Below are 23,259 nucleotides of genomic sequence, written 5' to 3'. Positions count from 1 at the left end.
CAGCACCAAGGGGCTAATAGCCTGAGTTGCCTAAATATGTGTGAGACAGTCTGCAGGTAGGACATAAACCCTTAGGGTGTTCCTTTACCAACCTGTTACAGATAGCAACGATGACAGATATCACATCATTCACACTCCCTATTTCATTCTCTTATAACCATGTGGCAAATATATACACCACAAAAGACAAGGGCTGAAAGAATATTAACCTATTATAATTCTAAACAACAGATAACTGCTGCAATCACTTCCTCTTGCAGTGTTATTGTAGAGTTACAGAAATCCTATGTATAGAAATCTTGTGCACCTTCTGTCCAACAGTAGAGGAAGTGAGATTGAAATATAAGTTTATTTGCTAATCCTATATACCCTATTGCCCTGCTACTATGGTTGAATGTGCCAACGATATGCTCATAAGATTTTTCAATTACTTTTTTCCTTTAGATGCCATGAATATAAATTAGTAGCTAGACTTTCTGGATATAACTATAAAAACATTTCAGTCATCTTCTCAACACACGCTTAAATACCGCAGTGAAGTTACACACAGAGTAACACACAATCCGCCACCTGACAACACGGACACAGACGTGTCCTTTGATGAAGTCAGTAAAGGGTGGCAAAACTCTTACATCTGTTGATGTCTTTGAAAATATTTAGAAATGAAAATGTGGAGAACTGAAGCATAGCAACACTTTAAGGATTCCATCATCACTGCAACATGAAGGCGCAATTGCTGTAGCTTATGACTGTTCACAAAACCCTGACAGAACATTTGCAATGCAACTATCGCCTGAACAGTGCTTAGAATCACAGTGGCTTCTCACCTGATCAAGATTTGTTGACATGCTCATCATTTGTAAAAGAACCACATCAAAGTCTACAGTCATCTTTGTAGATTTGGCAAAAATGTTTAGCAATGCAACTACTGGGCTTGTTTGCTTGTCCAAGGAAATTTGGTCGTGTCATCAGATCCTTCCCTGGTGAGAAGCATTGTATGGTCAGAACGAACACCATCCTATCTGATATACTCCCATCTTTAGAAGTACTAGTTAAGTTAGGTGACAACTCAAAGATTATTCTCTCCCTTCTAGGCAGCAGTTCCTATTGATGCAGTCAGTAACGTGATCACCATAATTTGGACATGTTTAATAATCTGGAAAGCTATTTAATTGCCCTAAACTAGAGTTTCACAAGCAGTCGAGAGTTACTGTAGGATTATAATTGCAATCTTGAAGCATACACACAGAAAAATTATGAGCGAGCAGATTTGAAGAGCGAGCAGAGAGGAGCTAAAAAATTAGTCTGCAGATCAATTTGCACTGGGTAAATTAAATGCTGAACCAAAAATTGTAAATGATAGTGCAAGGTGGAAAATCCAGCAATTTGCTATTTTGACAGCACGCTATCAAATGATGCTATCCAGAATAAGTCATTGACAAATTATATTAACAAAGTGAAACGTATTTCTTCTTCAGTTTCTAACGGTTTGAAAGTAACAGAGCATCAAATTTCAGGCTGAATATGATCCTTACGACAATCAACTTGCTGTGTAAGTACAAAACTCTAGACTTGCTACTGATAACATCCTTCACTTCTTGATGGGTTTTGCGTGTAGCATCTGCATGCTTACTGTGCATCAGATCATAGTTTAAAATATGTAACAATAAAGTATTAGCGTAAATCAATCTTCCAGAAATTTAAGTCACCATTGTACAGCTATAGAAGACTGGTCAAATATCTAGAATGGCTGATAATTACTGGTGTCGGTCGGCTTACAATACACAGTATTTTGAATTGCAGTAGTTCCAGCTAAGTTCCAGTGCTGGCCTAATACTGAGAAAAAGAGATACCATTAAAAGTAATGACATATTCAGAAGGCAGAAGATCCTGGATTATTTGATTTCACAGTTAGCGAGTGTAGGAAAAAAGTAACATTTATGCACTGGGAATATTTGCTGTACTCGTGTACAAAAGGCTCAGTTAACAAGCAATGTCATTTTCAATTTGTTGCACTATGCAACAGCTGTTATGGAAAAGTCCTGCACAGGTTCAAATCACAACGGTCCTGTCTTTCAAGCTCATGCCTAGGCTCTGAACCTTAAAGATGACTTTAATCAGTAATAATGACAATTACTTATCATTGTTTCTGCTCAAATTTACTGCTGTACACTGACTCCTATTTTTTCGTAATACTTTGGTACGTGCTTGCCTAGTGCATCATTCTAGTCACAAGAATGCATTCCTAACTTTTACCTGTTACTGACTAGCATACCATCAGACTAACGAATACAAATAGTTTAGGGCAGAGGAGGTTTCTAAAGAATACGAGAGTATTAAATATAATTGTAGCTATTCAATAGTTAGAAAATACATGAAAGTACTTTTTAATAAATGAGTGGCTTATTTCATAAGTGCTTACTTCCAACAAAACTATAGAAAACTGCATTTAAAATAGAAATGTCACAGAGGTGACAAGGTATTAAAAGAAAAAAGAAAGCCTCAAATTGACAGAAATGCCCATTTTATAAAATTGGCATAAATGCCTAAAACAATTTCTTCCAAATAATGCACATTTATTTTCTTTACTTATGAATTTTTTATCTGAAGTTTTGATAGGGTAGAGATTTTGTACGGGAGCGTCTCAGCTTTGCTGTAGGATAACGTTTCTCGTGTTGGCATTTCTTGCTTTCCGCTCAGACTGCTTCTAACTGAACTGCCCTCAAATCTCCTGAGTCACATGCCCAGATACATTAACAGGCTGACCAGCAAATGAGGCACACTCTCTTTATGCAGAGGCTTATAACTCGGATTTAAGAACGATAATAAGCTCTCCTCCAACACAGGTCAAGCTTACAAAGGCTAACTGCAGCCTTTTTGTCCATTAAATACACTGGTTTATTGTGTTTAAAAAAATGACAAAGAATTAAGAAGCTGGTCTTGTATCATATTTTTGTCATTTCCACCCAGAAGCAAAGGATGGAAATCTTTTTGCTTCTACCATTCTGAAGCTGGAAATATCTGCCCTTTTAAGATTAAACCAACGTGGAATTTAAGGAGGGTTGTTTATAGTTTCAATAAACCTAATAAAAAGATTACACAGATCATTTACAAGAACTGGAGTAAAAATACCCTATTTACAAGAGCTGCAGTAAAAAAAGTCCATCTGTTCAGAACGTAGATGGGTAGTTTATAGAAAGGCTGAAGAAGAAGAGGAAAATAACGCTACTGAATGCTTATCAAGGTGATACTTTAAATATGCTTCTGTTACAATAACGGTATTTGAGGAACTGTAATTGCTGAAGAAAAGTGTAAATATGTGATCATATGCTTGGCGGACATTAAAAGTTGAATTATAACTTTCTCATGGTAAAAGCAGAGGCATGAAATTATTGGGGACATGATTGGCTCAGACCTAAGCTCATCATTACCTGTACCAAAGGATCCAGAAATTACCTTTTTATCTCTCAGTTAATTACATAGTCATGTGATAACATTATCTTTATTAGTTAATTTATTAATAAAAATATAACTCATGATTAGGCATTGGATAAAAGTGAATTCTACTTTTCATTTGTACTTAGTACATAGACACAATTCACAGAAACTAACTCAAACAAAAATTCAAGACATGAGACAAACCACATTTTTATATGTTTTGTTCATTTTTCAAATGAGTTTCAAATAATATTCAATAACTAGATGTAAAATGTATTGTTTATAGAGCTGTTTTTGGAAATAACTGAAATCAGGCTTGTGGAAATCATTAGTCAAGAATACTAGCAACAATAATGAGAAATACTCGATGCTATGACAAATTACTTTTGATAACGAAGTAAAAATATGAACGTAAGTGTGCATCCCAGCTTTCCCTGTGAAACACTGCTCTCCGAAACATGAAGGAAATGCAAATCAGCAAAGGGGATTCATTTTCTAAATCTCTGAAGAACAATCTCTCATCGACTCCTGCAGTGTAAAGCAGTTACATATTTTGCTTCCACCTGTGCCGAGACTGAAGCCGTCGCAGTAATTATTCGAAGACCGCACAGTAAAGACGCTCATTCGCCACTCCATCCCACCGATCTTCAATAAAGTAAACGTGCTTTTGCCGCCTGACCACCACGCCTTTGAACGGCTTTTTAAGTCTTTCCGATGACCTGTCCTTCCCAGCCCCAATCCATCTGCTTCTTCAAAAAAAAAAAAAAAACAAAAAAAAAACCGCAAGCAAACCAAAAGCGAGCGGAAGACCGCAGGACAGGCTCTATGAAAGTTGAAGGGGCGGCGGGGAGGGGGCTGAAGAGAAATGTGCCGATTTCCTCGTCATGCCGCCTGCGGCGGCGAGGCCGAGAGCGGGCTGCAAGACTGGCGCAGCATCCCCAGGGGCGTTGGCCGGCGCCTCCCGCCCTGCCCGGGCCCCCGCCAGGGCTCTGGCGGACCCGCTCTTCCTTCCCCGGGCCCACACACCCCTCGCTTCCCCTTCTCTTTTTTTTTTGGGGGGGGGGGGAGGGGGAAATCCTCACGCTCTCTGGGGAGACGCACACCGCGCCGCCCGCCTTCCCCTCACGGCGCACCCCGGACCTCGCCTCCCCGTCTCTACCCCCACGCCACCAGGGCCGCGGGTGGATGCCGGCGCAGCACCGGCTCTGTGTAGGGGCCCACGAGCACCGGGGGCGGCGGGGACGGGGGCGGCCGCGGGGCCGCCCGCCCGCCTGCCTCGGTGGGGAGGCCGCGGCGGGGCCCCGGCTGTTGGCGCGGCGGCGGGGCCGGGCCGGCGGGGGGGGGGGGGGGGGCTCGGCCGCCGCCGCCGCCTCTGCCCGCCTCCCTCCGCCAGCCTCCAGCGCCGGCGACGCTGCTGCTGCTGCTGCAGGCGGCGGCGGCGGCGGCGGCGGGGGGGAGGGAGGGGGGTGCGCTCCTCCCTGCGTCAGGAGGTGCGGCTCCCCCGGCCCGGCCCGGCCCTGCACCGCACCTCCCCCCGCCGCTTTTATGTCTGTCTTTAAACAGCCGCCGCAGAGAGGGCTGGGCACATGTGCCGTCTCGCCGCCTGTGCGCGCCGCGCCCGCCGCCCCGAGCCCGCGGGGCCACGCAGCCCCTCTCCCGCCCCGCCGCCGGTGCCCACGCAGAGGTAAGGCGGCGGCGGCGGCGGCGGCGGGGCCGGGCTGGCAGCAACGAGCGACGCCGCCGCCGCCTCGGTGCCCGGGCCGCGCCGCGCCGCCGAGGGGAAGCGGGCGGCGGGCGGGGAGGCGCGGCCGGGGCGCGGTCGCCTGCTGCTGGCCAGGCCGCGGTGCCGGCGTCGTGTCGGCGGGCGGGAAGGGGGCAGGATGCGGCGCGGGGGGCGGCCGGGGGCTCGGCGGAGGGCGGCGGGGGGGGGGGCGGCTGCCTCCGCCTCCCCGCGAGCCCCCCGTGGGCAGGGGCAGAGCTGCCGCCCGCGCAGACAATAGCGGCGCCCGCCGAGAGAGCCGCCCACGCGTTTTAAATCCGCGGTAGGTTATAAGGACGTCTGTGTGGGCCTTTTTTTTTTGGTTCTGTTTTGTTTCCTTTTGGCGGGGAATTTGCTCCCTTTTCCTCGCATGAATGATAGAAATTTCATTCATCTCCCGCGTGTTGCGTGAAACACCTTATAAACGTACGCGCGGCGCCTGCTGTAGGGGAAGAGGGGGCGAGGGCTGTCTCCGTCGCAGGGGGAACGCAGCTAATCTGGAGGTAGGTGTTGGCACGCTTGGCTGTGGCGATGACGGCTCCCGGCTTACCAGGGGCAGGATGATCTCCGCCGGGCTGGCAGGCCAGCCAGGACGAATACGGCCCGGCAGCGGTCCACCAGTCTGCGTCGCCCGCCGCCAGCCGAGCGCGATGCTGAGGACGGGGCGAGAAGGAGCCGCCGACGCGCACGCGGGTGGCGATGGTTTCGGTGGAGCCCTGGGTGAAGGAGGAGGATGGCTGGGAGGTGGGTAGAGCCCGCAGGTGGTGGGCATGCTCCGACGTCGCTGCCGCTGGTCCTCCCGCCGCCAGCATCCCGCATCCTGCATCCCGCGCAGGCAGGCGGGAGTCCTCCGGCAGCGGGGCCGGGGCACCCCCGTGTCAGCCATGTTTGGGTGGGTATGTTAATGAGGACTTTTTCTCAACCTTTATGCGTCTTGGATTTATTTTCTGCCCCGAATTTTAATGATTGCAGCGCTCCACAAACTACAGCATATCCACAGAGTGACAGCGTAGATTCATGTCTACAGTCTTCTTGCCAGGACTGATTTCTTTCATTTTTTCTCTTAATAATTCTTATTTCCCATGTCCACCTTTGGTATTTTTTGTTCAGATTTTGCTAGTATTAGAATGAACTGGAAGCCCTGCAGTGAAATTTAGAATTGCTTTGCAATACTTTGTTTTTATTGTGGAAGTAAATGAGATTATTGAAATATGTCCATGCTGTCACACTGACCTGCTAAATGAGCGGCTGGAAAAGGATTTGTTCCATTCCAATAACTCTCACTTTGTTTTATTTGTGAAAGATGCTGTGCTCAAGAGCTCGTCCTTATCAGCCATTTTATTTTGTCTGCGTGGAATTGCTACATAGCAAGCCCGCTGTCGTAGTAGTGATTTCTAAGAGCAGCCTAATTATTTTTAAATAGCATGTCACTGTGAATATTTCACTGTATTTGCTATAGGATAAGGCTGTAGATTTCTCCAAATGTCTGCTTCCCCCTCCAAGGAAAAGTATAGATTAGGAAATTAAAGATTTCTCTGAGTTTTTTGACAGAGTGTACATGTGTGCTGGATGTATTATCCAGACAGTTTTCTCCATTTAATAAAAAATGGTGACAACACCCTAAAATCTTTTTTATTTAGTATTGTATTTCCCAGATATACTTTATCAGCACCCCATTAAAAAGGGAACTTTAAAAAAATACTTACTTAATGATTGCTTAATTTTGTACTTGGCTAATACACAAAATTATGATTTACACTTAAAACCTATTAAGATAACAGTTTTTTTAGGGCCTAGTTTTGAATTCCAGCCACATACAGCACTCCATTTGGGCTCAGTTCTGCACTTAAGGTTCAAGAATGAAAACTGCCATTGATTATGATCTATGGATGAAGAAACAAGCCATTTCATAGCTGTTCCGATGTGACACCAATATTGAAATTAAATAAGTGAAACTGCTAAGGCATCCTGAAGCTACTTTTGCAGTATAAGCTGATTCATATTGACCTTTAGTGCTTTGTCATTCTTACAGTTTTCTTTTTTCTTACTGGCAAGCAACGGGAAAAGTAGTAGTACAGATGAGGATTGTATAGTTTGAACAACTCTGTCAACTCTTTTTTCTTTGCTGTATATTGCAGCAGCCTGTGTGCACAAAATTTTTAAAAGGTCGAATTTATCAGAAAAGAAAAAACGGATTATTCAGAGATATGTACCCATTTCCCTAGCTACTACCATGGCACTGACTTTCTCTCATAACAAGGAATAATGTTCTTGCTCCAGAAGACAACGTATCTGTTAACTTTGGAGGAACAATTGTGGGTTGTTAGCTCATAAACTGTATGAATCAACATGGCAATGAGTCATAAAAAATGGTAAACACAAACTCAAATACTGAAATGTAGTGTCATCAGTGTTATACGGAAGAGGTGACGAAGATAATTGAATTGGAGTTTACCTTCTGAGTATACACTTTCACATAAATAACACCACTAGAAAAGTGAGATTTAAATTTAAATAATCTGCTTAAAATTTCAGTATTAGTTATATTTCTTAGAGTTTGTTCCTATCTCTTTTTTCTGGCTTTGATCTTTTAATAGTTATGCCACCTTCCCATGAATGCTACTACTACCAGTAGTAGCTTCTCCTTGTGACTTTTTAAAGATCTCTGAATTCTCAGTTGTTTGCAGAAGAGCTTTTACATTTCAGCAGGTGGCATCCCAAAACTTCAGCAAGTCCCTTCTTCCCCAAATTTTAATTAAACCTGAGCTTGCCATTACTCAGGAAATGTTCTCAAATAATTGAGGGAAGATGTCACAAACAATAACAGAATACTCTTTAGCATTCTGAAGAGCTGGATGTGCAAAACCTGACACACATAGTATTGCCAAAAGAAATACTAGCTGTTAAAGCAATTGCTTAGGGAAGTGGCAGCAATGGGACTGAACTTTCCAGAAGCCTGCGTTGAAATATGGGTCTTGATTCCTATTTTTCACGCTAAGATTAGGGGTTTCTTTTTTTCTGTTACGGGCGAAAGAAAAGAGCAAGGCTGTATAAGGATGTGTACAAGAAGGCCTTGAATCTACTTTGTGGTGCCAATAGTCCATTTTCCACTTTGCGAAAATGGACTTTTGCAGCTGGCAAGTGAAATTATTTTTGTATTTCAAGTGTCTGAAAAGTGTACTGCAGTGCTAATGATTCATCATGGTTTTCTTATGAGAAAATGGAGACAGGATGGGAAATTGGAATGGGAAGATGACAAGGTTGGATTTTCTGTAATGGAATATAGATTAATCTCTTTTTATTTTAAAGACTTAGGGATTTACAGTAGGGTAATTTGAAAGCATGACTTATATCATGAAATTAAATAACCAGAGTTGAGGATATGCAAAATTTCTGCTAGCCTATCTGTGGGTAATTCAGGTTTTTTGCTTATATATAAAGACAGATACAGATGTCATCACGTGAGTTTTTCTCAAGGACACTTTGATTTTCTCGTTGACCTGTTCAGATGCACAGAGGGCAGAGAATTAAGATCTCAGGGCAACTGTATGTCTGGCAATATCTAGCTTTCGATACTTAATTTTGTGACTTAAATAGCTTTTTAATATTTCCTATGAAATATTTAATATATTTTCATATCCTCTTCCATCTCAGAAGAGTGATAAGACCTTCGGTAAAATCCTGGTCATGGTGTAGCTTATATAGTTAATTAGAAAATGGATATTCTCTTTCAGGTTGCCAGCAGGTATGCCTTTTGAACTTGACCCATCCACAGTCGAGTGTATTCAGAACTGCTAGTATTACTTCACTCAGCTTAAGCTGGAGGAGTGGTAACTACTAAACTTGATCCTTCAGTAAACTATCAATAAGAAAAGACTACAGAGCAGGTGCTGTGTGTGCTATATGTGAATAGGAAATTTCAGTAAGCATATCATGTAAATCCGTAAAGTATTTTAGCATCTGTAAAGTGTTTTAGTAAAGGTGACCTGTGAGAAAAAAATGCTGAGAAATCCATAAAATCTGGTGAGAAGTTATTCTAAGACTAATAAAGTCTTTAGATACTACACGCAATGAAAAACAATTCAAGAGCTCTACGTTGTAACATTCTCTCTCTGTTTCTCTTCAGCCAGTGATTTTAAAGCTGTTAAGATCAATCTTACTGACATTGTATGATTTTGAGAAAGGAATCGTATTTTTCTTGCCAAATGATATTGTTCATCTTACACTTGTAGAAAGTATTCACCAGTAGCTAGAATTTAGGGGGACTCATATGACAGGGGAATTGTCCACATTTGAGACTGTGCAGGTTCTTGATGTAAGATAAAGCCAGGAACAATATTTTGTAGGAACTGGGAGTGAATTTCCCAGTTATAGTAAACAGATGCTGTGTCACTGAAGTCTATATAACTGCCTGTACTTGCAGTGCATCTGAATTTGGTCTTGTGCCTTTAAATAGTTTTGCTGTAATCTAAACCCTTTGCCTGGATAGAGATGCCAGAATCAAAATATTCACGTTTTCTAATGCTTTGAAGTCACCCGTAGCCCAAAGAACTGTCATTTTTTACAGTATAAGGTAGTGGTGTATGTGCTAATTAGCATGTCTCAGGTAACATTATTGAAGAATACAGAGAAATGCAAGTTTCATTTTGTACAGAATATAGTTATCTTTCATCATGATCAAGTTAGGTACCTCTTGAGAGCAGGTCCTGTTAGACCATCTAGGGCAAAAATGCTAGATCATGCAGTTCGAGCTAAGGAGCAGCTTAATGGCTGCTCCAGTAGATAGATGGATAAAAATGGGCTTGACTAGGCAAGAAGACTATGGTGCATATTCTTATTTCCGCCAAAGAACACATTACTGCATTGCAGCAGTAATTCAAAGTCTGTTCAACTCAGTACTGTAACACAGTGTAACTCTTCTTGAAATAATTACCTGTACACAGATTTCACCAGCTATCGCCATTCTTCTCAATCTCAGTACTGCCACGAAACCTGGTTTGCCCCTGCAGTCTTCTTTCTCTTAGTGGAATATGATGGCCATTGCCCATTCCCTGCTCTCCTGTCAGCACCAATGGCCTGATTCCTTTTTGCAGACTCAAAGCAAGTCCTTTGCTCCTGAAATTTTTATTTTCCTTTTTTCATAATCTCTTGCTCCCATCATTTTTAATTCTGTCTAGCTCCTAGACCAGAATAGACCCTTTTGAGGTGAATTTTGCAGGTTTTCTTCAAAGTGAAGAAGCTCCTCCTCTTTACTCTTGTGTAGCATTCTCATGCAGTGGTTTCATACAGCGTGAAACCTTTGACATGAATATCAGCCGAGATCTTGTATATTTATTTGTCTGTCACAGTGAAAATCCTGGCTCTGTTCTGTGTCATCTGCTGAATCATGCTGTTTTCTTTGTTTGGAGTCAAGGCGGAGATTTTGTGAATAGGAGCATAAGATACTAAGCAGCTTGTGGGACTGGACTATTAGACTGTGATGTCGCAGTCTGCCTTTGAAGCAGAGATTACAGTAATGTGAACTCCTTGCAGCTTTATATTGTATTCTGCCACCCCCAGAGTAACATGTTGATATGTTGAGTGCTTCCTCAGAGAAGAACACTGAGCCCTGAAGAACAGAATGTTAATCTTCAGCTCCCTTTAAGGGCAAACGTTGAAATTCAAAGGTACCCATTCTTGTTTCTATTTTTATGATGTTACGGTAGCATATTAAGACACCAGGAAAATTAGAGATTCTTTTGTCTGAGCTTTCTTGATATTCTTGATATTATATTCCCCTGTAAAATGTCCCTTCAGTGTTTTCATCTGACACATTACCTCAGTTGAGTTATGGAAAGGATGAGTGAAACCTTCTAGAAACCAGAATTATATCAGTTGCTCTAGTTGCATGATGAGGTCATATAATGATAACAGTGGCTGCAATTCAGTGGTGGTTTGTCATGTAGATTTGTTGATAATCCTTAGGAGAGACAGTCCTATTACTTAATGCTATGTTGCTGTACTCGTCTGTAGAAAGTAGCTAGCTGTAAGACCTAAAGACTAGCTGTGGACCTAAAGCAGTAATTTAACAGAATTTGGTATGCTATCTCCTGATTATTATTTGATGTTAATGAAAAAATTAAGTTCTCTACTTGACTACATCCAAATTCTTTGGGAACTTAAAGTAGCATTTTATTGGTAGAAGTGCTAAAGTTCAATATTGGGATACAAAAACGCTTTTTCAATGTTTCGTGTTTAACCTAACTCTGCTTGTTGAGTAACCTTGCTAGGTATCTCCCTATTCGTTCTTCATTCCAGAGCGTTCACGTCCACAGCTAGCACAGACTGAATAGTTTGGTGCTTGCTTTCTGATCCAGTTTGATCTGGACCAAAGAATAAGGCCCTTTCCTGTGCAAGTCTCTTAAAATGCGTTCTGGGAATGCCTAAAACAAAACATCAGATTTCTTGCACAATTCAGTTGTGACCACATTTTTAAATTTGCACCTAAATGCAATTGGTGGTGTCTGATGAGGTAGGACTTTTTGTCTCTTTTAGTTAGTACAGAGAACGATTTGTTAAATTTGGCAGTCACAGACTACCTGTGAGTTTGTGGTGTATCCTGAAAGAGTTAAGATACGTAATCTTTGATGCAATATGGACAATGATGCATACTGAATTAGAAAACCAATACTGATAGAACCAAGCATTATCACTCCAATCTGCTGAGTGTGTCTCCCATATTTTCTCAAGCCCTGCAAGTATTGCAAGCATATGCAGCAGTATCACTGTTGATAACATACTGCTGAATTAAAAGCTTAAAAAAAGGGAAATTAATATGATACTGTGCTAGACATAAAAGTATCAAACCCAGGTTAGTCTGAAACGTAGAAATGAAGCGTTTAATGCATGAGAATACAGATAGTATGATGCAATTTCTGTTGGCCTTGACTCATCTGTGACAGCTTAAGATTTGCTGCCCTGCAGGTTATTGCATCTAAAATACCTCGTTAATATAGATATGCCCCTTTAAAACATTTTCATAAATACAGATGCATGGCAGGTACCTTTTTAGACTGAAAATACTGTTTGTTTATTACAGTCAGAAAAGGATTTCAGAACTATAGCCAAAACTGGTGTGCAACTGTTCTATCAAATATATAGAGAAAATTGTCTCATTCTGACTTTGTACTCCCCATGCTTATTATTAATTACTGAAACTGGGCTTATTATTAATTACTGAAACTGGATCAAACTGAGAATTGGTGTCAGTCAATACAAAGCCTGATTCAAATTCCACCACGTTAAAAGGAAGGTGTGTAGGACCCTGAAACCTTCCAGCATCTGCAGTGAGCCATGAAGCAGATCAGAAGCCACTAAGCTCTGCTGTGCTTAAAAAATTGGGCTACATGCCAGAGCTGGAATTGCTGAGAGGAGAGAGTAACAGGAGGGAGGCTGTAACACTAGGGAGAGGGAAAGTGAGAAGACGAGGCAGGAGTCAAGGGAATGAATGAAAAAAGGTTAAAAAGGAGTTCAGTATGCAACTGGAGTGAAGTTCTACTGCAAAATTCTTGCACAGTATTGAACAAGGTAATTGCTTTCTCAAACAGAAGCCTGGTGGTAGTACTTATGCTGATAGAGGTTTTAGATCTGCATCTGCGAAGTCTCTTCTTGTTAAGCTGTGGGCTTTGTTCCAATGGCTTAACTTCTTTCCTTGTGATCTGCCACTGGGCCCTGAGAAGTAGCCTTGAGATGCTTGATCTCTCAGATGTTGTGCTAGCATTCCGGTAATACCTTACAGTTCTCTGATCTGTGTGAATTTGTCAGAATATGATATAATGTTCATCCTATGTTTGAGATGTTGCATCAAGTCTGTAATCAAAAGCTGAAAATGTTCATGTATCCTCTAGTAATTTCTGATTCTCATCAGTTAGGAGTTCTTGATTAAACTCCTTGTGTAAATGTATTCTCTTTGTAGGGTTTTCATGAAGCGTAACACATAATCTAAATCACTTTTAAGACTCTTAATTGTGCAGATGGCTTTGCACATTTCAGTTTTGTCCCGTGTGAATAGTGGAGATTTCCTTGAAAAATATTCCTCCTAAAATCTTTCAGTTACCTTCAGTGATGGCAGCTGCAAGCAAGCCCAACTGTCCTTTTGAGTGACTCATTGTGTTAAAGAAAAGCATGTATTTAAGTTTAGGCATTTTTGTGTCTGTACATACATGTTTGAAACAAAAAGCTTTCTAAATGGTTTTAGTTGCAGCTTCTCAGATGTTTAAGATGTGTTTAATTATCTCTCATTTCCAAGAAGCATTGAAAGCATCAAAGCTTATAAGAAATGAGCATCTCTCCTTTGAAAATATGATTATGATTGTATATTCCTTGATGTATACAGGACACTAAGTCTCTGTTGTTTTTGAAGCACTAATATGCATCCTATACCTCAAAACCCTAATTGCTGTATGAATTTCAGGAAATGGCCTCAAAAAACTTAAGCTACGTTGTTTAAAGTATTTTAACACAAGCCCAGCTGTTAAGCCAGAAAAAGAATGGAATCGGTCTTCTAAATTTTATGTAAAATTTGTCCTGTTATGCCTGCTAGGAAGAATCTTATTTTGCTGCCAAATTAAAATATGAACAATTAGCCTATCAGTCTACAGGAAAAGTGAATGAAATGCATTTTACATGAATATTTAACACCACAAAAGTGGACTTAATTCCTGTAATTTGAAAGTAGTTTGAGAAGATAACCTACCTAGATTGCTGTCATCCCTTTCTCTTTTTTCCTCCTGTCGCAGCATAGTGAGATAAACTGAAATGGGTAAAGCAAGGCATATGATTTCTAAATTATGTTTCTTCGGTATAGTATAACCTCTTTTTTTTTTTTTTTTTTTTCCCATCCTCCCACAGGTATTTTCAGTAAAACAAATGTTTAGAAACAGAAGTCCTTACTCTTGATTCCCTCGTATCAAGGACTCATCAAGCACCATCTTTGGCCTAGTTTCTCAGTATTTTTGGCTAAGGAAAGGGAGAGCTGCCTTCAACACAACTAAATTTGACCTCCCAGCCATTTTTCACATATTACAAATGCCTAAGAACAGCAAGGTAGTAAAAAGAGACCTAGACGATGAGGTCATTGAATCAGTTAAAGACCTTCTTTCTAATGAAGACTCTTCAGATGACGCATTTAAGAAGAGTGAACTTATGGTTGATGATCAGGAGGAAAAAGATGTAGATGTTGAGGAAGGCTCAGATGTAGAAGATGAAAGACCAGCTTGGAACAGCAAACTCCAATATATTCTGGCACAAGTTGGATTTTCTGTGGGATTGGGGAACGTGTGGCGATTCCCATATCTGTGTCAGAAAAATGGTGGAGGTAAGTTTTGCAATAGTTAATGAAGTTTTCTCATTTCAAGGGTAGCACAGTTATTCCAGAGTAAAACATGCTCCAGCATGTCAGATTTTTCTCTTAGTTTCTACCAGAGCCTCTGAGGAAAAAAACATATCCTTTTTTTTTAGAGACAGAACTCTACTAAAGGAAATAGCAAATTCTTCTCCTGAGCTTTCTTTTCCACATATTTTAGGGTAGAAAATTTCTTAAAATTCTTGATGTGAACCTAATCATTGGTTAAGAAAAACCCTGTTACTTCTTTATGGAGGTTTTATATTATTTAGAACCTGATATACTGTTGCACAAAAGTGTTCTTTATAGTACTTGAACAAAAAATCAAGGCATTAAAATAAGCATAAAATAAATGTACATCTACTTTAAAGACCAAAACAGTTTACCTGATGTTTAGCAGTACTAAGCTTCAAACCTTTGGTTTTTATTCGCCTTCAAGCTCCCAGAATGTTTGACCATGATTTATTAATGAATAGTTTAAATGATAAAATTTATGTAAAGGGAATACATCTATATGGTAATGATACTGTGCTGTCATACAGTTAGTTTACTTTCCTAAATAAATAATCTTTCACTTAAAATAGTAACATAAAGGTGTTTATTTGTTATCTGTCTATCAATGGTCTTGAACACAGAATGAAGTTTGAGGCTGGAGACCTTCCTTCTTCTATCAGTGCAGGCTTAGTGTATTATTCTATACTGTACTGTACCCTCCTACAGTACATTAAGGCACATCCTAATGTAGCTAATGACTTAGCTTAATTCAAAACAAATCTGTCACCCTACAAAAATTAGATCTGTACTACAGAAGAGGAAATAAAAAATGATATTTTATTCATGCTGGTTTTTAAAGGCTAAGTGGCAAAACTAATGTAACTGAGGAGTGTAGAAACTGGCCTACAGTATAATTAGAGTGTAATTCTGCAATTTATGTGTTTTCTGTCATCCAATTCAAGAAGGAAAAATGGAGTTTGCACTTTCAAATCTTCCTATCTCCAGAATGAAGTCTGCATTTTTTTTTTTAATTAGTGTAAATTTTTCACTCTCATTTAGCTTCTTTTTTTTTCTTTTCTTTTTTTACTCTGGAAAGAAAGTCATTAACTGGTTGGTTTAATGATTCCTGTGGAATCTGAGTTTTTCTTCATCAGTAACGGGGATGTTACTGAGAAATCAAAAGTTGAATGTAGCTTCTCGAAAGCCATAGCTTTTCTGTGAATGACAATCTTGTATAATCTACTAGATACGTACAGTATAGGGTTGATTATGTATCACTACTAATTGAAAAAAATTAACAAATCTAATTTGAAAGCAAACTGATTAGTATTTAGTTGCAGATATAACTATTAATATTCTTCTGTTCTCTATCGTTTTGTCCTGCATCTGATGTGAAGATGTAGTCTCAAGGACTACACAACAGTTACAGCAGTTTGTTTTGTGTAGTTGTGATCCCTTTGGAAGGTCTGATAATGTAGTTAATTATGAATTTTGCAAGCCCATTGGATTTTCCTTTGAACCAAAAGAAAAAATCTGTTGATGTGTCCTTAGACTGTTGCGTTCATATCATCAGGCACATTTACAAATATTATGCTAGTGATGGCAAACTTAACTCATATGAAATCAAAAGATATTAAAAAAAAAATCATAATTTGTATTTCATACTTTGGCAAGAAACCTCGGGGATTCTGCAATGTCATTAACCAAACTTGAAAAAATAAAAATGCAGTCATTTTTGGGTTGAAATTAAATATTTGCCCCTGTGCCACAATTACAGGAACTTCCGTATGTAGAATAGTCCAGGCAGATGTAATGTTTTCTGCCCATGGCTGAGACAAGAGTGTATTTGGCCTTTAACAACAATTTTTGAGTAATTTTAGGGATTTGCAAACTTCTAATCAACAGAGAAAAGCAAGTGATTATTACAGCTAAAACTTTCTTGGTTTTCAAGTTAACCATAATGCAAGGTGGAAGAATACAAAACATTCAAACTATGAAGTGCTTTGATGCCTATAAAAGTTTGTGGATGGACAGGTAATTCTCACAAACATGTAAGAGAGCCAGGGAAGGGAGGGAGGAAGAAATTCAGACACATGTAAAATTTGCACAGATTTTATGTATAAGGTTCCAGTGTTCTGCTGAAGGAATAATAGTGCAAATATGTATCTTTTTTCAGACCAGTTTTAGGTTAAATTAGAGTGCTTTTATGCTACCCATTCAAAATGTCTGTATCAGAACTGTCCTGTAATCTTTTGCTGAGAAAACTTTACTGTAAATATCTGTTGAAGTTTCTGAGTATACTGTAAACATCTTTTCTGTGTTTTTTTTATTAGAAGAACTTCAGTGAAGTATACGGCTAGGTCTGCAAGCACTACTGTTGTCCAAACATTTCTAATTTTCTTCCCTACCTTTAAATAACTTATATCTGGCAAATAACTTCAGGCAAGGCAAGTTTAAGCTGGTTAACTAGTAAATATATTCTAGGTGAAAAAAAAAAAAAAAGAAAGAAAAAACATAGTTATTCCTTAAGAAGTTGCCTTCACAGATGTCCTCCAACATGAAGTGATCCAAAGCCATCAATAAAAGAGAAGCTAAACCTTAACTATGTCATAATCTTAAATGTTATTAGTTTTTTAACTTTTATCTTTGTGACATGAGCAAAATAATCATAAAAAGACACATGAATATTAAGCTGAATTGATGTATATTATTAGAGGTTTCTGTAGGGATAATACTGGGTCTCTACCACCCTGTTCACCAATGAGATTCAGTTTATTTATGGTTAAGGCCTGGGGTATGCCTACACGACTGACTTCAGAACTCTGTACTGCTTCAGTTAGATATCTGAGTTAACAGGTTTGAAGATAACTTGCATATTCTACACTGCACTGATACTTGGACATTTATTATCTTTCCCATCTCTGATTGTAGATCTGGTCTGTTCTGCCAAAACAACTTCCTCCTCTTTGTTTCTTGAGTTCCCTCTCTGCCCTTTTGCTTTCATTCATATAAACTTGTAAGTATTTAGAGTAATACCTAGCAGTTTATATGCTTGTTTGTATTCTAGATTCCTGATTCTATCTAGACTGGGCTGCTCCTTGCTGGATTTCAAACTTGGCTCCTTCCCACAAAAAGTTTGTTGTGACGGGCGAGAGGAGAGGCTGGCGCACTCACTAACTTTAATCTACAGTTGGGAAATAGCTGTAGCTCCTATAGCAGCAGCTAGCTCTAGCTAGCTGTAGCAGCAAGTATCAAGGAAAAAAAAGGGCTAGGAAGAGAGTGTGCGCACACCAGGGTACTAATTTGCTTGGTTTGGGAAGAGAGAGTGTGCCCAGGGGAGTTTTAGGGTCTGTGAATGAGGGGCTGAAATTGTTCCATAAAGTTTTGAAGAACTGCTTTTGGATCCTCGTCTCTGCCTCCTTCACCCCTATCCTCCCTACAGATCCCCCTTCTCCCTGGTAGGGAATGCGCAATCCCAATGTGGCACTTAAGACACGTCTTCCACTCTTTTCAGCAGATATAAAAGCTCTTTCTTCCTTGAGCCTCACAAAGGTGATCTGCGTTGGAATTGAATATACTATAACTTGACTTTAAAAGTTTTTGACATTTAGCATTTTTACACTATACAGTTTATTTATTACTCCTTTGCTATGTGAAGGGAAATACATGTGATTGTTCAGGCAGGCACAGTTCTTAAATAACAATTTCATAACAATTTTAAGAAAAAGTCTTATGTCAGAGAGTAAAACTGAATAATACAGCCGTTTTGTGGATTGCTATGTTTTAATCCCTGTTGTTCTTCAAGCAGAAGACTTTTAGTAATAAAATACAATGAAAGTTTTAATAATTTCTAATAGAAAATTGGCTAATCAGAGTGGCTCATATCCAGTGCTGGTGTGAACCAGCAATATGGCAGTGAATGCACAGAAAACACAGTGCTTAAATGATTTGAGGATGTAGCCAGAGTGAATAGAAGGGCAATATTTAAGAGAGCATCGTACCAACTGATTAACATGAGTCTTAGTCTTTAAGCTGTTGCAGAATCAGAGTGAAGGTGTATGAGATAGCGGAGCTGATGTAACAACTGCTGGGCATGAGAGTTCTCGCTCTCCATCTCATTTGACCTCACGCTGTCTGCCCTTGCTCCTGGACTCATGGTTCTGTTGTGTTCTTTCATTGATTTGGTGCTTGTCAGACTCTCTTGATTCAGTAGATGCACCAGTTCAACTGATAAATCCAACAGAAAACTATCTTCTTTTTTGATTTGATAGTGTTTTGCCAGTCTCATGCTTTAAACTGGAGAATGATGGGGTCTCATCAGTGCTAGAAAGAGCACCAAAGTAGGCAAAAGCGGGTGTATGTAGGAGTGGGCCCTTGCATTTTGGTTTGATAAGTTAATAGGTCAGCTCAGGCTGTCTCATGTAAGGTAACATTGGATTAAGAGAGGATAAGCTGAGTGGAGGAAGTAATATGAAAGCTAAAAGGATAAGTTTATGTAAGAATCACCTAAGGACACTTCCTCGCACACTCTAGCTGCGTGGATGAAATGTAACTGCTATATTTAGTGCTGAATGATAGACAGACTTTATAAGGTTGACTCAAAATTACATATTTCAGAGCAAAATAAAAACTATAGCTGGGAAATTCTTAAATATTTCTAACAGTGTTTTTCTGTCTGAAGCTAGTTTGGAATTATTTCTATGCATATTATGGAATGTCATATTTTATCTCGTGCACAGTTTATATATAATAGCCTGCAGCTTTTTTAAAGGACTCAGTCACGTTTGTCTTTACTGCAGACGTTCCCAAATTTCTACTCTGCATATTGCCTCAAAAGAAAATAGAGTAATATCATTACAGATTTTTTTTAGAGTAAAAATAAATCTTGTATGCTGTAGAAGGCAAACATTAGGAACTAACTGCAAAGGGCCTATTCTTTAATGTAACACTACATATTATCAGTAAGAAAACAGCCTCAGATTAATGGACAAGGATAATCTGGATATTACCTTGTATGACTTTTGTTCCAGAAACTTTTTACATACACCTATTCTGAATTATATAGACCTAAGAGCTAATTCCATAAGCAAACATGGGTGTTTCAGAGCTCAGCACAATAGCGTTTAACTTCTAAACACCCGGCTCCTGGAATGGAGTCCATATATTAAGATAGGCAGGTGCTATCAATGCAAGAGTTTGAAAGTCATTATCCTTAGACTGGAATCATAGCAGACTACATGTTGTGTGAGAAGCCACCTTAACCAGCCAGTGGGGAATGCTGAAGGGAGAGGTACGGTTCTCATTAGGATTTAGCATAACTTTAGGCTGCAATGAGGTGTTGTGGCATTTGAAACTCTTGACTTGTTTTAGCACTGAAAATTATTGCTTTTCAGAACAAAGCAGAGTTACTTCATGAACGCAGGTTGAAGAGGAGGAAGTGTCTCCTTTTTAACCAGTTGCTCTGTGCTTTGAGAACGTACTTTGCTGGCGACTGAATTTATTTATTTGTCTTCCTTAGCCTGAGGTTGTTCAATTCACATCTTTCCTCTCTGAATGTGTCCTGATAACAAAGTATAGGCTGTTCTGCGCAAAGGAGGTAGTTACGGAAGACTAGAATTCAGGGAGTGCACTGAACAGCAAGCCATTCAGGAAAGACTGGCACAAATTAGTGATTAGAGTATTCACTTGCGTTCTGATCCCTGTTCTGCTTTTATGCAGTTGAGGTTTTATTTGATGACTTGTTAATACATTAATAGCTCTCAAAACTGGGATTCCTCCCATCTTCCTAATTGTTAGCCTATGAAGCCATCCCATCTCTTGTGCCTTCTTGTCATCCAGTGGGCCTGGACTTTATATACAAAAAGTGGAAAAGGTTCAAAGCTATCATTGCTTCCTGCGGTGGATAGTGAGCCTTAAAAATGTCTACCCGATTTTGCAGTGAGGCCAACAAATAGTGACAAACTAGACCTATATTGTAATCATCTGGTGAATAGCTTGCACATCTCTCAGCTTTTTCAAAGTAAAATAGTCAGAAGTAAAATAGTATGTTCACATATTAAAACTAACAAAAACTAACAAGGTTGGCTGTTCTGTTAGAATAAGTAATACTTAAGTGAGCTTTATTTTGAAGCCTAGTGAACACAGTTATCGAAGAGGTGCTTTAAGTATTGTAAATGTTATTGAGAGTCTGCAGAGTATTGCACGTACAGATTTTTTGTATTGAACTTCCATGAGCATTAGCTTAATTTTCCTGATTTTTTTAAGTCAATCCTTTTAATAGTAGTGTGACCTAACAAGCTAAAAGAACTAGCAAAGAATGATAAAGCAATGATAGCTGTGAGCAGCATCAAGAAATCTATAGAAGATTACTTTGTCATTGCATTTTTAAAAGATTGATATGAGTGGAAACCTACCCCGAGTTTTTACAGTTAAATATTCTGAATTTTTTTACTGAAATACCACCAGATTAAACAGATACTGTTCTGTGAGGCTGTAGAAACCAAAGCAGCTATTCCTGAGAACTGTTATGGAGTTAACAGTTAGACAATTAAAGGTTTGGACTGCATAGTGATTAAAAGCTACAGTCCAGTTGTCCAGTCTAAGTGGAGGGGGAGCAAAGCAAGTATCCTCTAGTAGTCCAGCACTGATTATGGATTCAATAGCTTCAATATGTTGTTCTTGATCAATAACTTAAAATCAATGGCTTGAATTCATTGCTGTCTTCAATATTATTTAGCAAATTCTAATTTAAACTGTATTGTCAAATTCATGACCTTCAGTGTACTAAAAAATCTTATTTTTCTTCTGCAAGATTAATTCTTATTTCATTAAAGCTCATTGTCTAAGGGAAGTTACATCCTTTAAGCATAGTTTTGAAATAAACATACCTGAACGTATTAAAACCGTGAATGACTAATTTCATAAAAATTGTAGGGTGTTTCTGATAAAATCACTTTGTATTTTGCAGTTGCAAATAAATTCACTTAAACTAGTTTAGTAGACTGCAAACCTGTAGTGTTTTGCAGTCCTAACTTTGAAAATTTTAACATCTTCTATGTTCAAGAGAAATTGATCTTCATCTGAATATCAGCTTCTTTCTGGCAATCTATGAGTAAGTGTGCAGTAAGATACAAAACTGGCGCATATGTCTCCTCAAAACAGTGATAAAACACTCCTTCATTGAATGAAAACTTGAATCAGACACTAGGCACTTAATTAAAAATTACCAGCAGCAAGAGTTGAAACTTTGAAAGATTTTTTTTTAGGATTTTTGAGTTGCATCAAGAATGGCTAGGAGAAGGAAGATTCTTCTTGTAATATCAAAATGGTAATAGCTATCCTACCTTATTACTTATGCAATTATTTTCTAACTCTTTGATCATTATGAATCATATCATTCTATGTGTTTTCTTGAAAATTTCTAAGAGCTTAAGTCAAAAACAACGTTAATATTTCCCTTCTAACAGTAATCCTGCTAAATTTACTATGTATAAGAATCTAAAGTGAGACAATCTACCAATTATCCCGTTATGGTGCTAGATTAAATACAAAATTTAAGAAATGAGTTGTGCAGTGCACAGTATGAACATTTCACCAGTCCCTGAAATCATCACTGGCATTTTTACTGTCAATTCTAGTGAAGAAGGATCAGGTATATATTTTAGACATTTTGTTTTCCTTGTGAAGTTGAGATGAAAAATATATGGCAGTTTTTTATATGAAAGACCATTTTTAAGGCCAAAATGCATTAGGAAAAAAAAAAAAAAGCCTGTACTAGTGATTTTACAGTAGAATTGTTTTTAAATTGTAGAAGGGAGAGATGGGGATGCTGAACCACACAAGACTATAATACTAAGAAGGCTGCTTGGCTGGCAGGTATAGCAGAGTAAAATTATGTGAGTAATTGTAGGATGCTGTTCAAGGCCAGGATATATAGTTTGCTGTTCTAATTCAGATAAGAATGAGCCTTACTGAAGACTAACAGGACTGAAGACCAAGGGCCCATGTTTTCATGCACTGGCAAGTAGCAGCTGTGCAGAGCTATTTCCGAAGTGATTCTGTTTATAACGAAGTGAAGATGTCTTCCAGGTTATTGAAATGTGCCTGACTTCAAGGGAAGGCTGAAACAAGGTACTTATCCAAAGATGCTGTGGTTTCATATGGACTACAGAAAACAGGAGCACTTTGCAGTTTTGATACACAGTTGTACAATCCAGCTATATCCAAACTCTAGTGCATTGAAATTCAGACATGCACCATTCTCCATTATATCTTTCTTCCTGTGGTGGGGTCGGCGGGAGGGCAGGATTGAAAAGGGAGCTCAGCAGGTTTGAACGATCAGAGGACCAGCATTTCAGGTCCTCTGCACAAGTCCTGCACTACAGAGATGATCTCTGCTGGCCAACCGTGTTGAGTTATAGGGTTGCACAATGCATAATGTAATGTGGATTTAACGCCACATTTATTTAAGTCATTTAACTGGATCTAACTGATAATTCTTGCAACTTATATTGATACTGCACCAGAAAACACCCGCATCAGCCCAGTCTTTAAACATGTGCTTAACTTTGCAGCCTTGTGGTTAAGGTTGTGGACTGGGACCTGAAGAGCTGGGTTCAGTTCCTGCTCTAGTACAGTCATCCAGTGGGATACAGGGTAAGTCACTTAGGCCCCAATTTTTTTGAGC

At 39.4% G+C, this 23,259-nt stretch overlaps 1 protein-coding gene across 6 annotated transcripts in view; it reads left to right on the top strand.

Annotated features, from left to right (window-relative positions):
- Nucleotides 1-4,953: 4,953 nt before the first annotated feature.
- The window catches only part of SLC6A15 (solute carrier family 6 member 15), a 40,104-nt gene continuing 21,798 nt past the window's right edge, over nt 4,954-23,259 (top strand). Inside the window, exons 1-2 of one of the 6 annotated variants that reach the window (XM_068936507.1) lie at nt 5,009-5,122; nt 14,087-14,552. In XM_068936507.1, the coding sequence (XP_068792608.1) occupies nt 14,264-14,552 (289 nt within the window). In that variant the 5' untranslated portion in view covers nt 5,009-5,122; nt 14,087-14,263. Of the gene's footprint in view, nt 5,123-5,383; nt 5,481-5,505; nt 5,701-5,841; nt 5,942-10,756; nt 10,864-14,086; nt 14,553-23,259 lie in introns of those variants that run through there. The other 5 variants (XM_068936515.1, XM_068936527.1, XM_068936532.1 and 2 more) reach the window with 5 other exon arrangements.

The sequence above is a fragment of the Struthio camelus genome, chromosome 1, assembly GCF_040807025.1.
Source record: "Struthio camelus isolate bStrCam1 chromosome 1, bStrCam1.hap1, whole genome shotgun sequence".
NCBI classification, from domain to species: Eukaryota; Metazoa; Chordata; class Aves; order Struthioniformes; family Struthionidae; genus Struthio; species Struthio camelus.
Note: the sequence above shows the minus strand (reverse complement) of the source record. Positions and strands in the feature narration are given on the sequence as shown.